Raw genomic sequence first — 14093 nt, forward strand, 5'->3', positions numbered from 1 at the left:
GACATTAATGTAATTGCAATGATCACGTGTGCGCGTAAAAGCGACGCGTTTACTACTCGTTTACTATTATTACCTTGCAACCTGTGGAACTCACCCCACCAAATGCGAGCATGAGCATAGAGGACTCGATACAAGCACCACTTCCCACTTTTCATGATGAATCGGGTAATGCCACTCCTCGCGAATTCCACACCTTCCTTCAAACACTGCTGGAGAGGTTAACATCAAATGACCCGCCCCTCACCAGAGAGAGTTTGGACAAACAATGGTGTTCCATGGTCTCTGGGCTTATTGGAAACTTTCTGTCATCTTTTTCGCCTCTAGATGAAATACCTTGGAATGCCATGCACGAGAAGTTGAGCATTACCCAGACGTCTTTGGAGATCCTAGAGGTAGCAACAACACGCACTGAGCAATTGTTCATGCGCCCGGAAGATTTCGCTCCTAGCGTTTTGAATCGATTAATTCAACTATGCTTGGTTCTTGATTCTTGGAGGGGTATCACAGTTGTGAAGGAGGAGCGATACCTAAGCCCGACAGAATTGCAGAGCAAGACGGTCACCACGGCCGTGGCCATTCTACGATCATTGGGTGGTATCGTTGTCATAGAACCTACTAATAAAATTACATTGCCTCACGAGATTCTCCGCCGGATACTCTCGGGCTGTCTGGCGATTTCCAATGGTGCGTTCTTCTCTTCGATCCCCGGTTACATTCACGTTTATGCGATTTGGAAAGATCTACTAGCGCTCTCCCCTGTAGTAGCATTCCCACTCCGCATAAGTTTGGCAGGCAATCCTAGGATATGGGATGCTAGTCGGACCGACGTATGTACCCTGTATGGTCTGGTCCGGTGTATGAGTTGATGGCGTACATTACGGTAGTGTCCTGAAGACATCCCTTTTATCAAAGTGGGGAATCTGCCTGAAGTCCCGTCCCTTCTAACATTGATGTTAGAACTATGCCTCCGTACTTTCCATCCTCCGCTACTTGCACAATGGTACCTTGAAGATTTAATCCGTTCTATCTTTATGGTAGCTGAGCGCAGCTTGGATCACTTGCTATCACCTTCGTGTGCTACTTCTGCTACTATACGGGCTCGGGCTCTGGCGAGATTGGGAGTTGCTATTTTGTCTGCTCTTCCACTATTGCCCATCCGCGGTCTTCCTATCGAGTCTATTCGATCACGACTTTTCACAGTTCGACTCCAAGCGGGTCCAAGTGAAGCTTGGGAAGCGTTTGATGCAGCGTTCAAGGACGTGGTGGAGGTACCTTTTGCAATCTCGACTTCACAACCTGACGTGACACAAATCGGATTGCTACTACGCGCAGAGAAATGGGGTGACGCAGGAGAGACTCTGCGGGTGAGTGGTATCCCTCGTTGAGGGGTTCTGTAGACTCAGCGCATATTTAGGCTCTCAGTCAACAATATCTGATCCAGATCGTGTCTATCCTCGATAAACAAAGTGTCGATTTCATCATAGGCGCACTTGGTGCAGACAATAAAAAGGGAACATATGCGGCCCTTCTGGCGAAACTCGATGATCGCCAAGCATCTTTAAAGAAGGCCGCAGATGGTACAGACGTTTCAGCTCCTATTGAAGGCGTACCAGGACCAGGCTGGCGGGAACTTTTCAAATCAAATGTCCAGGCAATAATTGAACCCACCCAACTGGCCTGGATGGACGATGATGATTCTCTTTCGGATGAGCAATTTATTACTCGTGCTTTTCATGAAATGAACGACAGATTTACTGCGTGAGTCATTTACCTCGTCCTTGCGGGTTATAGCGAACTCTTTATACCTTACAGACCTCTGTATAACCCTGCTGCGCATGCCCGTGAATCATTAGCCCAGGAAGTGGGGAGATTATCTTGCGTACTAGCTCATCCTGGTGACGATGACTGCTCCCTTGCACTTCATAGGCTGCCAGTCGATACTCTTCCCGTCTTCGTACTGGTCACAAGATTGTTACTCGAAGGCCCTGATAACGAGGTCACTGCAAAGGTATACAAAGCTGTCTTCCGTGCGCTATCGCGTACCCTGCGACATCTCAAACATGATGTCACAAGACTCGATTATATCCGGGATTCTATAGGGCGGCACATGAAGAACAAGGATCGAAGTATCCGTCTGAGCGCGGGGTAAGGATAATAGGACTAGCTTATGTGCCACTGCTCACAGATGTTCGTTGAAGAAATTCGCTATTAGAGTATATCCGCTTCGAGCAAACGGTTGGTAGTGGCGCGTGGAAACGCATTGAACCAGTTTTTGCTATGATCGGGCGACTTTTCGACATGACAGAGAATTATATCAAGGAGACCACGCTCATAACCCTCGGTCGTATCGGACAGTGAGTAGCATTGAGCACCTTCTGGTAAGTCGATTCGCTGATTTCATTTCAGGATTGCACAAGGAGAAGTGTTTGCTCAAGACATCTGCTGTTTGTTAGCTCAACTGGGACAACCAAATCCAATCATCAAGGGAACGGCTCATTTACAAGTTCGTGATTGTGGTCGGCCATAAAACGTTATAGTATTGATACTGATACTTGTTCCAGCTACATGCACTGTGCAAACACCATCGAAAGAAACCATATAACCTGGTATCGCCATATATGGATCGAATTGCCATCTTCATCATCTCTCGCATGTGCACCCAACCCAGCTTGCTCATTGAATCAAGTCACTTTTTCGGCTTCACTCCACATGATTTCATCTCTGTCACACTCGGTGATACTCTTCCTCAGTTGTTCTCGAGTTGTGATGTCAGAGTCCTCGATGCTATATCCAAGGAATTAAACGAGAAGCCATACCAGCTATTTTTAAGTTTTACCCACCAGATCCTCGCCCATGTGTTCCGCTTGCAAGGTCCCGGTCAAACAAACAAGGTTTTAAGTTTCATTCTTAAAATGCTCAAGGATACTGCTCAAAGTGATATTGATCTCGCGAGCGTGCTCCGCACTTGTTTGGTTCCTCTCTTAGTCGAGATCGTCATTGTGATGGGTCATGAAGATCCTGATCAGGCTGAGTCGGTTAGTGAAATTTGCTTTTTCTGTGATGAGCTCATGGAAATCGCTGCGTTGCAGGCCAGAGAAGCATTACGGAAGGTGGAACGATCATTGTCTTCACGGGCTACAGCGCGAACACCTACTACAAGTGGCTCACTTTTGAAAACGCACATGCTTGGTATTATATCGCATTTGAATGATCATTTGCAGGATTTCTACGGTAAACGTTCGCTTGAAATGAAGAAGATGATTGTGCGAAGCTTAGGAATGTTTGTCGCCGAAGTCGGGCCGACGATCAACAACGTAGCACCGCAGGTAGTGTGCTATAGTCGTCATGGTGGGTCAGACTACTCAGCCATCATCATAGATCATGGCCACTTTACAGACAATGCTGGTGATCCCGCAATTAGCTGACGTGACGTTGGAAAGCTGGTACACTTTCCTGCTCACGCTGGATACTAGGGACCTGGGACCTCACGTCGGGCCAACGAGTGCATCTCTTCTCACCTCCTGGTCCTCATTTTCCGCAATTGGTCAAGACATAGCCAAGAAATGTCTACGCCTCATAGTTTCTGAGAAAGGAGAGCAGCTCGATCACTATCTTGACGACGTTGCAGATATTGCGTCGATACCTCAATTGCACACGATCAACAGGAAGTTAACACTATTACGAGACGGGTGGAGTCCACTGAAGCGGCTGCGTATAATCCTGGAACGTGCCGAAAGCGAGAATTTGACAGTAGCCATGCAATCTATACGGGAACTAAAATCCTTCATGCTCGCGGACCACGAGGATTTTATTAGAACACTTGCCTCTGGAGATGTATTCGACCCCATGATTGGCCACATTTTATCGATATTGACTACAGCAGCCTGCCGTAGCGGTGAAGCGGCCGAGATGTTGCGCGTGCTCGCCATCGAGTGTATTGGGGTTCTAGGAGCGATCGATCCAGACCGATGCGAGATCGACGTCACCGACACCAGGATGATAATGTTGAGCAATTTTGCGGACGAAACCGAGTCTGTATCGTTCGCTCTTCATCTCGTTCAAGATGTACTAGTTGGAGCATTCCGGTCTACGAGCGATATCAAGTATCAAAGACATCTGGCTTATGCCATTCAAGAGCTTCTCCAATACTGCAAGTTTACTCCTGCCCTGGTAAACCCGGAATCCAATACCTCCATCGCTCTCAAGGTACGAAATCGGTGGAACAGCCTCCCGAAACATGTGTTGGAAACAATCACTCCCCTTCTCTCCTCCAAGTATTTGCTAGACTATCGCCCGCCGGCAGAACCACCACATCCGATCTATCCCTCTGCACCCACGTATAGAGAGTGGATCCAAGTTTGGACAGGACATCTACTCACTAAGGCGTCTGGGGTGCGGGCAAGGGCGATATTCCACGTGTTTCCGTCTATTGTCCAAAATAAGGACGTTGGAGTTGCACATCATCTTCTTCCCCATCTTGTACTGAACATTTTAATTTCCGGCGAAGAGGAAGATGCGCACAATATTCGTATGGAAATCCTCGCGGTCCTAGATGACCAAGTGCAGTCGGATACACCTTCTGCTGCAGACAAAAAACTTCTCAGTGCACAGGCGGGTCACGATGACAATCATGTACGGAATAACATACTCACATTATGTTTTGCAGACGGTTTTCACGCTCTTGGACCATCTCAGCCAGTGGGTTCGCGTTGTTCGCCAACAAATCGGTAGAAAGAAGGTAGAAAGCAGAAGAGCGCGTGTTAATCAGTTGAATAGCGATGCAGAGGAACAAGTGCTCAAGATCGACTCGATTGTGACAAGCATCGATCAAGGACTAATGGCTCGAGCCGCCTTACAATGCAGAGCATATGCTCGCGCCCTCATGAACTTCGAACGGCGAATCCTGGCCCTGCAGGGGGAAGGGCATGGCGAAACCTATCAGGTTTTACAGGAATATTACGAACATCTCCACGAGATATATGCCCACTTAGACGAACCGGACGGAATGGAAGGTGTTTCGACGCTAATCTTGTCGCCCTCGTTAGAACACCAGATACGTCAGCATGAGAGTACGGGCAGGTGGACATCAGCCCAAAGTTGTTGGGAAGTCAGATTACAGCAATCGCCCGATAACTTGGACTTCCACCTAGGTCTACTTCGTTGTCTGAGGAATCTAGGCCATTACGGTATGTCTCGCCAACCTCTAACTCTAAGACATTGTGACTGATAGATGTCCAGATACTCTACGCACTCATGTCAAGGGCGTGCTCACCAGAAATCCTGGATGGGAATCTCAACTAGTCGGGTTCCAAGTTGAGAGCGAGTGGATGGTTGGTAATTGGGAAGAGGTGCGCGTCTTGGTTGAGCGAACGGACTCTCTAGCTTCTCCAGTTTTGCTGGCCCAAGTTCTCTTGGCCTTGCGTGCCGGCGATGCTTTAACTATCTCCCAAGCTTCGTCAGTCGCTCGCGGGTTACTCGGCGCCCCCATCATAGCGGCCGGTGCCAACGGTTATCGTCGTTCGTATGATGCCGTTCTTGACCTGCATGTGCTCCACGAACTGGAAACCATCCATGCCTCCGTGCAGCAACTATCGCGACCAGATGTAGATCACCAACAAGTTGTTGCTCGTTTGTCGAGGTGCCTTTCTTCTAGATTTGAATCAACGCTCCCTGTTTTTCGCATTCGGGAACCCATTCTCAGCATGCGGAGAATAGCCTTTGGGTTGAGGTGCGCTTTGGCTTATTCCAATAACACGCATTAACTGAATCCACCATCTGAAGCCTCGGAAATGATCCGACAGTCAATGATATAATTGGAAGATCATGGCTAGCCAGCGCAAAGATTGCCCGGAAGGCTGGTCACTGGCAAACGGCATATAGTGCTATGCTGCAAGCTCAGCAGTGCAGAGCGTCTTTCTCCTTTATGGAAAATGCAAGATTGGTCAAGGCGAGCGGCGAGCCTATTCGCGCATTACAAGAATTGGAGAGTAGTATGCGACTGGCAGGGATATTGGAGAACCCATCCGTCATCGATCTCACTGTTGACCCCGGTGAAGCGAGGGTTGCAAATCGAGACAGTGACGATTTGATGCTCAAAGCAAAAGTCAGCCCATTTCTTCAGACAAGTGTGCCGCTGAACATTTGAGTTGCTAGGCACAAATATTACGAGCAAGATGGATGAATGAATCTGACCGTTATGATGTGTCACAAATAGTGAAGGCATTGTCTACTGGAGCAGAAGCGGGGCAGAAGTGAGTCGGCTCCCCTTTCTTTAACTGCATGTATCGTGAATGTGTAGGTGGGAGAGCGGACAATTCCACTATGGACAATACCATGATCAGTGCTTCAAGTCTCTCCCCCTTGACGAGCAGATGACTCGGTACGGTCCTTCAGCTACCACTCAGAATAATACTAACTTTGATCCTAGGGGAACGAGAATGAATCTCGTCACTATTCGATCTTATGCCAAAGCTATGAGATACGGGTCAAAATACATCTATCAGACCGTACCGCGTCTGCTTACCCTATGGCTCGACATGGGAGAGAACCAGCAAATTTGTAGAGGCGACATTTTCCCTAGGATCAATATGGAAGTTGCGCGCGCAATAAAGATGGTGCCTGTATATAAGGTGCCAATATTTATGTTTCACATAGTATGCATACTCATCATTTCTACTTAGTGGTTCACCGCTTTCCCTCAAATCGTGTCTCGCGTGGGCCACGACAATGAGGATGTTCATGAAATTTTGTCGAAGCTCATATCAATGGTGATCCAGGAATATCCCAAACAGGCCTTATGGCTCTTTGCATCAGTAGTTAAGTCAACCAAGAAAAATCGAAATTCAAGAGGAATAGCAATTCTAAACAAACTCAGGGTTAGTGCATCTCTTGCTCCAGGCATTTTTCAATGTGTCATGATGTTCTCGTAGCAGAACAGCGAAAACCCAACCACTGTCCCTCAATTGATCAATGAATGCCAACGAATGACTGACGAACTTTTGGGATTGTGCGACGCACCAGTGCGAGAAGCTAAGTCATTGAGCATGCGCAAAGATTTTTCTCGACTATTCAGCCTCGCCCCATCACAATTGATCATCCCTCTGCAAGAGTCTTTAACCGCTAGTCTCCCGCCAACCTCCTCGAACGAGGCTACACATCGGCCGTTTCCCGTTGATGCACCCACATTTGCGAGTGCGTAACAGACAGCAAATTCCATTAGTATCCTAACCAACTGTTCGGCCTTCTTTGACATAACAGGTTTTCAGGATGAGATCGAGATCATGCGATCCCTTGCAAAGCCGCGGAAGATAACGATCAATGGGAGCGATGGTCAAATCTACATGTTCTTGGGAAAGCCGAAAGATGATCTTCGGAAGGATGCTCGACTGATGGATTTCAACGCTATCATTAACAAACTCTTGAAGTCTAACTCGGAATCCCGTCGTCGCCAGCTCCGTATGTGTTTAAAATGCCTGCATTGCCACTAGTTTTCAATTACTTCAGACATCCGTACATATGGCGTGGTCACCTTGAATGAGGAGTGCGGGTTCATTCAATGGGTTCCTAACACCATTCCCGTCAGGCCTGTGCTCCTGAAGGCATATGAGAGACGCGGGATCAGAAGCTGGGTGAGCACATAAGCCGATGTGTATGTTGCTTCACTCACGACCTCGACAGTCACCCGAGATGCAAGAGATATTTGAGAAGATCAAGAAGATGCCCAACGACAAGGAGGTTGCACAGCTATTCTCTCAGAATATTTTGTGCAGGTATGTGACGTCAAATGCACGCTATGGTCATTTTTCAGCAAAGCATATTGACGGCTCCTTCAGTTTCCCACCTGTCTTCCATGAATGGTTCCTTGAGACATTCCCCGAACCCACTGCCTGGCTCGCCAGCAGGATGGCTTACAGTAGAACAGCTGCCGTCATGTCGATGGTGGGATTCATTTTAGGGTGAGCTAGTCTCCATTTACAACCGGCGCACCCTAAGGCTTCGTAGCCTCGGTGATCGACACTGCGAGAACATCCTGCTCGACACGATGAACGGCGACGTGGTCCACGTTGATTTCAACTGTCTGTTCGAGAAGGTACTGATATCGCCCATAGCTCTAGCATCCTACTCATATATTCCTCTAGGGTAAAACTCTCGAAACTCCGGAGCTGGTTCCGTTCCGGCTCACTCAGAACCTGGTAGATGGGCTAGGAGTCATGGGAGTAGAAGGTGAGCAATGCCTGACGATTTTATCCCTGTCATCACCTATGGTTATGTTAGGGGTCTTCCGTGTTGCTTGTGAAGTGAGCATGAAGCTGCTGAGAGACAATAAGGATACATTGATGAGCGTACTCGATGCTTTTGTTCACGACCCTCTCGTTGAGTGGGAAGACGAAAAACGCAAGAAGGTTAGTTCTTGTCGTGTTGACAAGGTTCAAGACTTACGAGTGTACACCAGGAGCGCAATAGAGCTACTGTGGATCTCAGAAGGCTTGCGAAGGACGCGTTGAAACCTATAGAGAAGAAGCTGAAAGGAATCTACACTACCAGCCGGGAAAGACCCGAGAAGGAAACTTCCACGAGCAGTCTCGTCCAGATGCTGATTCAAGAGGCTACAGACACTGCGAATCTAGTGCGTGTGGTTACTCGTCATGAATGTGACGCTTTGCTGAACTTTATTTACAGGGCAGGATGTATCCTGGTTGGACACCATGGCACTAGTAGCTTCAAATGTATTCCTGTCCACACCATGCAGTGTATTGTCGGATTGTTGTAGTAATATCGTTTCAGTGTATCGATACTCGAGTAAGTGCTACATTTGTAATGATTACAAGTAAAAATGCGAAAGCGAAGTATTGAATCCGCCTTCCTGCCGGCCATAACTAGCTTCCAGCAACCTCAAGCTGCCGTTGCAACCGCTCAAGCTCCTTCTCCTTCTCAATCAAACGCTCTCTCCACTTGTCAGTTTCCGCAATAATCTTCTTCCTCGCCGCATCGAGACGCTCTGCCTCCTCTTTCTCCATTTGCAGCGTAAATTCTGGCACGCCTCCTTTTGACTCCTCCAGAGATCCCGGATTAGCGGTATGAAAGGGAACGGGACGACGTTTGTGTTTTGGGAGCGGTGTAGGCGGATGCGCAGTGAGGATGGATAAGAAGGACTGGAAAGGATCGTTGAAAACGACCTCGTCATACTGCCAGGAGTGGACCGGCCCCAGCTTCATAGCAGCTTCGAGGGGAGGTATTTCGGGTTCACCACTACCGATAGCAGTCCATGGGTGCAGCTTCAAGTGATGATAGATGAGAATAGCCTTCTCCCCCGACTCTGGGACGAACGTTATACGGATTTGAATCTCGAACTCTCCCCAGCTATGTCATGACGTCTAAGAATCGCTGGGAGTGAATACAAAGCATATTCTCACCCTGTTTCCGACACTTCAAACGGGGGTTTATCGACGTCTATAATTCATTATGTTGGTTCAAATATGTAAAACGACATGGAAAGAATCTCACTTCGTGTTGGATTGGTATAGGTGTCGTGCAATTTGAACGTGACACGTTTTATGAAGTAGCTCAAGTCATCTGCCCCTCCCACGATTTGCGAGTCAGGAGCAGAGGCCGCACTGCGCACCGCGACCACCCACCGGTGGGTGTGGTCCGGCGAGGCCAGAGACTCCCGCTCCTTCTGCGTTAAGACAACGGCAGTGTTCCCATAGATGATCGGCCGATGTATGCTCAGTCCCTAGGGGGCTCGGGTTTTAAAATCATGTTATTTCTGAAGAGTCGACTGAGGAAGACGTACGCGGACACGAACGCGCTCGTTTGAGGCCATGAAAGTCGAGGCAACTCGAGCCGACCGCGCGCCCGACTAGTTGAGACTCCGCCACCGAATTCATCCTTGCCCCGGCGACCTTCCTTCCGTCACCGTCACCTGCAAATCTCTCGTTCCATTCTACTCATACATCCGCAGTATGCTGGGTGCGCTTGTAAACAGTACGGCTCATTTTATAGACTCATATTGTTTTACACGCTCACAAAATATGCAGAGCCCAACCGGGTCCCAGACGTCCAGAGGCTCGTCCAGGTTTGCAGACATTGATTTGGCTTTCGCATTCTCTCGTTCAGACTCATTGATTGCAGAGCTCACATGAACCCATCTACTACCGTCTTGCGCGCGGCAAGCTCTACGTCAGTATGTACATTCCACTCCGTACTCGTCCGGAAGACTGTCGCCGACCAGTGCTTCCAGGGACATACTACGCCGGCTTTGCGCTTGGTATGGCTGGTACAGCTTATGGGATCTGGTCGCTCATCAAAGTGAGTTTTTAGTAATAAGTCTGTCTGGACAGTGCTTAATGTCATCATTATTTGCAGGGCAAACCCGCAACTGAGTAGAGTATGCACTTTCTAGTAGAGCATAGACAATCCAATCCCTCTTGCTAGCCATTCTGATGTGATGTTTTGAAGCCAAATTGGTACTCTGCTTCCGACTCCCTCCAGCTAAGCACGCTCTGTGTGTATCTTCTATGTGGTTTATTTGCGCCAATGTAAACCGTACCAACTTGGGAAGCTTCCAGTGTGTTTGATTTACTATATCAAGTTCCATTAGCAGCACTGTAGAAGACTGGACTGAGCTGCCGGCGGAGCACAGTAAACGTAAAAGGTGGCGGTAAAAAGCAGTGAGATCAAAAGTTCACGCGTTCATAACGTTCACGTGTTACTGCACTTTCGCTCTCTCTACCAAACATCTGTGGTTCCGCACATTCTTGCTGTAGCTTTCGCGGTTAGAGCCACAATGGCCGACCCGTACATCTCCAGGAAGGAAGCAAACACATCGTACAGACCCTACAACAACGTTTGTTTCCGACCCCACTTCCAGCTCACCGCTAACGCCGCACACACAGCTGATGTCTCCCGGCTTGCAACGCGCGCGCGAGCCGTTCCGCATCCGCAACGCCGTCACTGGGACGCTGCTGCTCTCCTTCGCCGTCGGTGTGTGGGCGTACTCTATCAGCGCAGTGAAGCAGGACGTGTTTGACGATGTGGACGAGGAGGCGCGTTCTCTCGCGCGGGCTCGGGAGCAGAGCTTGGTGCAGCAGGACGCAGAGAGGGAGAGAAAGCTCGCGGAGGAGGTGGCTATGAGTTCGAATGCAGCAGCGCCGGCAGCGATTGTGATGGAACGCGCGACACCATCTGCATCGGCGCCAGGAGGAAGGGGTGTATTACCTGCGTTGCTCGAGCAGTGGTTCCCTCGGTTGCTGGATCCATCTACAAAGACACTGGTGTGGGGTGCGCCTTCTGTGGACAACATAGGCACGCTACGGGACGGGTCACGCCGGTAGTCATAGCCGGAGATAGCACATCCTATATTTCTTCCCTTACGTTGCTGCAAAAGTATACACCATTTATTGATATTCTGATTTCAACACATGTATCCATAGCACATGCATCAAGATTTAAACAAGGCATAGGAAGCGATTGCAATCAAGAGTGGTTCATGAAAGCAAGGGAACGAGAAAGCAGCAATTTCACATCAACATCAAACAATCATCTGGGAAGTCTTCTGGAGCCAAAGAATGGCCAGGTAATCAGACCCATGCACAACCTCTTCACACTGGGGCGGGATGACCAGGTTCTCTTGCTGAGAACATCCGGCCCCAGTCTAGAGAGAAGATGCTGGAGCCAGATTCTGGATATCGGGAGGCCTGTTCTCAGACCACTGGTTCAGCTATCATTGTAAATACAGCATGATACAAGTAGAGTACTCACGAGACATAGATGCCCATCTTTTGCAAGCCTTCCTTCGCGGCCTCGTTCTTCGCAGCCTTCTTGGTGCTTCCGCGCCCCTGCCCGAAGCATTCATCTCCGACCATCGCCTGGACGACCCAGATCGGTGTCGTGCGCGAGCCCTGGCCTTCGCTGCCGGCCCAGACCCATTCGATGCACATGTTCTGCTGCTGCAAGTGCTGATTGAAGAGCGAGAGGTGCCCGATACTCGCGGGCATATGCGATGGCGGGGGGCGCAGAGCGGAGCTGGAGGAGAGAGACGATCCAATTGTAATAGGAGGAGGTGCTGGGTCAGGATCCGGCGAGAGACCGTACTGCATGCGGACGTGGCGGTACGCCTCGACGAGGTATGGGCGAAAGAGCGGGCAGAGCCACGACTTGATGACGTCCAGGCCGCGGTCGAGGTACAGCCCGCCGACGAAGGCCTGTCAAAGGGAGACAATGAGCGCCAGATACTGAGAACTTTTCGTGACCATGGCGCTAGAATCTGATGGAACACACCTCGAACAGATCCGCTGTCGGTTGGGCTCAGGTGTCAGGCACAGCGTCAGAGAAATTCGAAATGTATGCCTACCTTGGATGTTGGTGGAAGCACGCAAGGTGATAGCCTGGGCGGGGTGCATCCTCAGATTGTCGGGCAGCCGGTACATAACAGAACTAAAGTCAGATGGTGATCAGCCCACTAGCTGACTTGCGGTGTCGGAACATACATTGAGGCGAGAGTGGGGTTGCCCACGACGAGGGCGCGTATTTTCTGCACATGGAGCTGTCAGACGGCGCATCGCATTGGAAGCAGGGAGAAGCCTACCGTCGACGATCCGACTCGCAGGTATGGGTAAATTTCTCTGATGAGCCCGGTCACGACCAGGCTCAGGACGGCGTCGCCGAGATGTTCAAGCCTGCAATAACATTGTGAGCAATGTCCATACCAGTCTTCAACAGAGAGCCAGAGCTGACATCTCATTGTCGGGACTAGGGTCGTCCGGCAGATCCTCGAATAAATGTGTTGGCCTTGCATAGTAACTACGATGGGTGTATACCTGGAGGCGTATCTGCTCCGACTTGACCTCCGGTAGAGGAGGGAGCCCGTCGGGGCCTAGGTCGGGCCTATTGCACAGTCAACAGACGTGGTTTATCATGTAAATGAGGTGTTAATACTTGAGAGCCGGACGTCCGTTTGGTACATGTACGACCGGCCTGTTCAAACTTTGTGGATGTCAGGACGTGCATAGAAGGGCCATGTGTAAATAGGCGGACACTTGCGACAAGTTCAAGGCCGCGATGCCTGAGGCGGACATCGTAAAGTCTGAGCGGTATCTTGAGTAGACAGGACTGCAAAACAACTGGAAGAGAGGTGCAGATGAATGCGCAGACGCGCGCTGAGCTGCCTTCGACTCCCACAGCTGTTTTGGGCCTAGCGTATGTGGGACCGCTGATCCTCAAAGTTGATGTCCGCTGGGAACCTGAACAGACTCATTAAATGATCACAATACTTTGCAAGGTTGTGCCGAACCTATATAAAATTGTGTTTCAAGCTAGAGCGGTACATCGCACATCTTATAGTTCGTATGCCCTCTGTTCATTTCGTCGTTTCTTTCATTCAACGGCTAGCGGACTCATGCCGCCGTGGCGACATAGCCCCTTCAATCACCAAACGATGATCCATCAGGGAAGACTATCACGGTCTACGAGGGTCAAAATCACACGGTGGCCTAAACTCAAGTATGCATCCTAATAGAACTGCTCACACACATCATGCAATCCAACTTCTCTTTCTCTAGGGACGGTCATTGTTGTGTAGTAACCGCCAATTCGACTTGAGGAGTGTAAACAAACTCCCACGGGGGCGCCTCAGTTAGACGGTGATCGAACACCAGGTCAAACTGTCAAGGACGTCCACTACGGGGTAAGCTGTTCTCTGTGGATATCTCACTTGCACATCTAACAATACGTTCGTTTAGAAGTATTTTTGTAGTCATGGGATGTCCTGAATCGGCCTGGTAACGAAGAGGTTGCATTTACGTGGCTTCATGGACAATCTGAGCCTCTGGATGAAGAAGTGAGACAGGTAATATTTAGGACAAACGGTTCCCCCGAATCCGAACTACTCTTAGACTATGGAGCATGTGTTATAGACTTGTTCATCCATCCAGAGTTGCAGTATACCTTGATACCATTCTACATAACATGGACGATCTACCCGTTCTTGCAGAGGATGGGACGGCTGCGGATATCCTTAGGTCAGTACCTCCAGGCTAGCTCATTCTGCTCCTTATAAGTGATGTCCTTTTCCTTCGCTGTCTGCACTACTACCT

The 14093-nt window shown here is 49.5% G+C and overlaps 5 protein-coding genes across 5 annotated transcripts; 3 read left to right on the forward strand and 2 right to left on the reverse strand.

Moving 5' to 3' along the window:
- Positions 1 to 110: 110 nt before the first annotated feature.
- On the forward strand, positions 111 to 8715 carry FIBRA_00241 (uncharacterized protein; the record flags this gene model as incomplete). The annotated part of the gene is made up of 25 exons (XM_012322140.1): positions 111 to 827; positions 885 to 1364; positions 1415 to 1758; positions 1813 to 2145; positions 2199 to 2354; positions 2407 to 2503; positions 2562 to 3035; positions 3090 to 3326; positions 3379 to 4632; positions 4667 to 5186; positions 5239 to 5728; positions 5782 to 6103; positions 6154 to 6251; positions 6299 to 6629; positions 6681 to 6875; positions 6930 to 7191; positions 7258 to 7455; positions 7504 to 7628; positions 7678 to 7769; positions 7833 to 7955; positions 8002 to 8089; positions 8139 to 8223; positions 8275 to 8402; positions 8453 to 8626; positions 8680 to 8715. The coding sequence occupies 25 exons, from the start codon at positions 111 to 113 to the stop codon at positions 8713 to 8715; spliced, it is 7359 nt and encodes a 2452-aa protein (XP_012177530.1).
- A 161-nt stretch (positions 8716 to 8876) lies between these two features.
- Positions 8877 to 9823, reverse strand: FIBRA_00242 (uncharacterized protein; the record flags this gene model as incomplete). Its single annotated transcript, XM_012322141.1, has 4 exons — positions 8877 to 9360; positions 9414 to 9450; positions 9505 to 9733; positions 9794 to 9823. The coding sequence occupies 4 exons, from the start codon at positions 9821 to 9823 to the stop codon at positions 8877 to 8879; spliced, it is 780 nt and encodes a 259-aa protein (XP_012177531.1).
- A 139-nt stretch (positions 9824 to 9962) lies between these two features.
- On the forward strand, positions 9963 to 10386 carry FIBRA_00243 (uncharacterized protein; the record flags this gene model as incomplete). Its single annotated transcript, XM_012322142.1, has 5 exons — positions 9963 to 9984; positions 10038 to 10075; positions 10132 to 10183; positions 10241 to 10308; positions 10366 to 10386. 5 exons carry the CDS (start codon positions 9963 to 9965, stop codon positions 10384 to 10386), a joined length of 201 nt encoding a protein of 66 aa, XP_012177532.1.
- Positions 10387 to 10786: 400 nt separating this feature from the next.
- On the forward strand, positions 10787 to 11333 carry FIBRA_00244 (uncharacterized protein; the record flags this gene model as incomplete). The annotated part of the gene is made up of 2 exons (XM_012322143.1): positions 10787 to 10846; positions 10896 to 11333. The coding sequence occupies 2 exons, from the start codon at positions 10787 to 10789 to the stop codon at positions 11331 to 11333; spliced, it is 498 nt and encodes a 165-aa protein (XP_012177533.1).
- A 320-nt stretch (positions 11334 to 11653) lies between these two features.
- On the reverse strand, positions 11654 to 13076 carry FIBRA_00245 (uncharacterized protein; the record flags this gene model as incomplete). The annotated part of the gene is made up of 9 exons (XM_012322144.1): positions 11654 to 11696; positions 11761 to 12203; positions 12280 to 12293; positions 12353 to 12435; positions 12489 to 12532; positions 12587 to 12677; positions 12736 to 12885; positions 12937 to 12975; positions 13036 to 13076. The coding sequence occupies 9 exons, from the start codon at positions 13074 to 13076 to the stop codon at positions 11654 to 11656; spliced, it is 948 nt and encodes a 315-aa protein (XP_012177534.1).
- Positions 13077 to 14093: the final 1017 nt, after the last annotated feature.

The sequence above is a fragment of the Fibroporia radiculosa genome (assembly GCF_000313525.1).
Source record: "Fibroporia radiculosa TFFH 294 genomic supercontigs, scaffold67, whole genome shotgun sequence".
Lineage (NCBI taxonomy): Eukaryota > Fungi > Basidiomycota > Agaricomycetes > Polyporales > Fibroporiaceae > Fibroporia > Fibroporia radiculosa.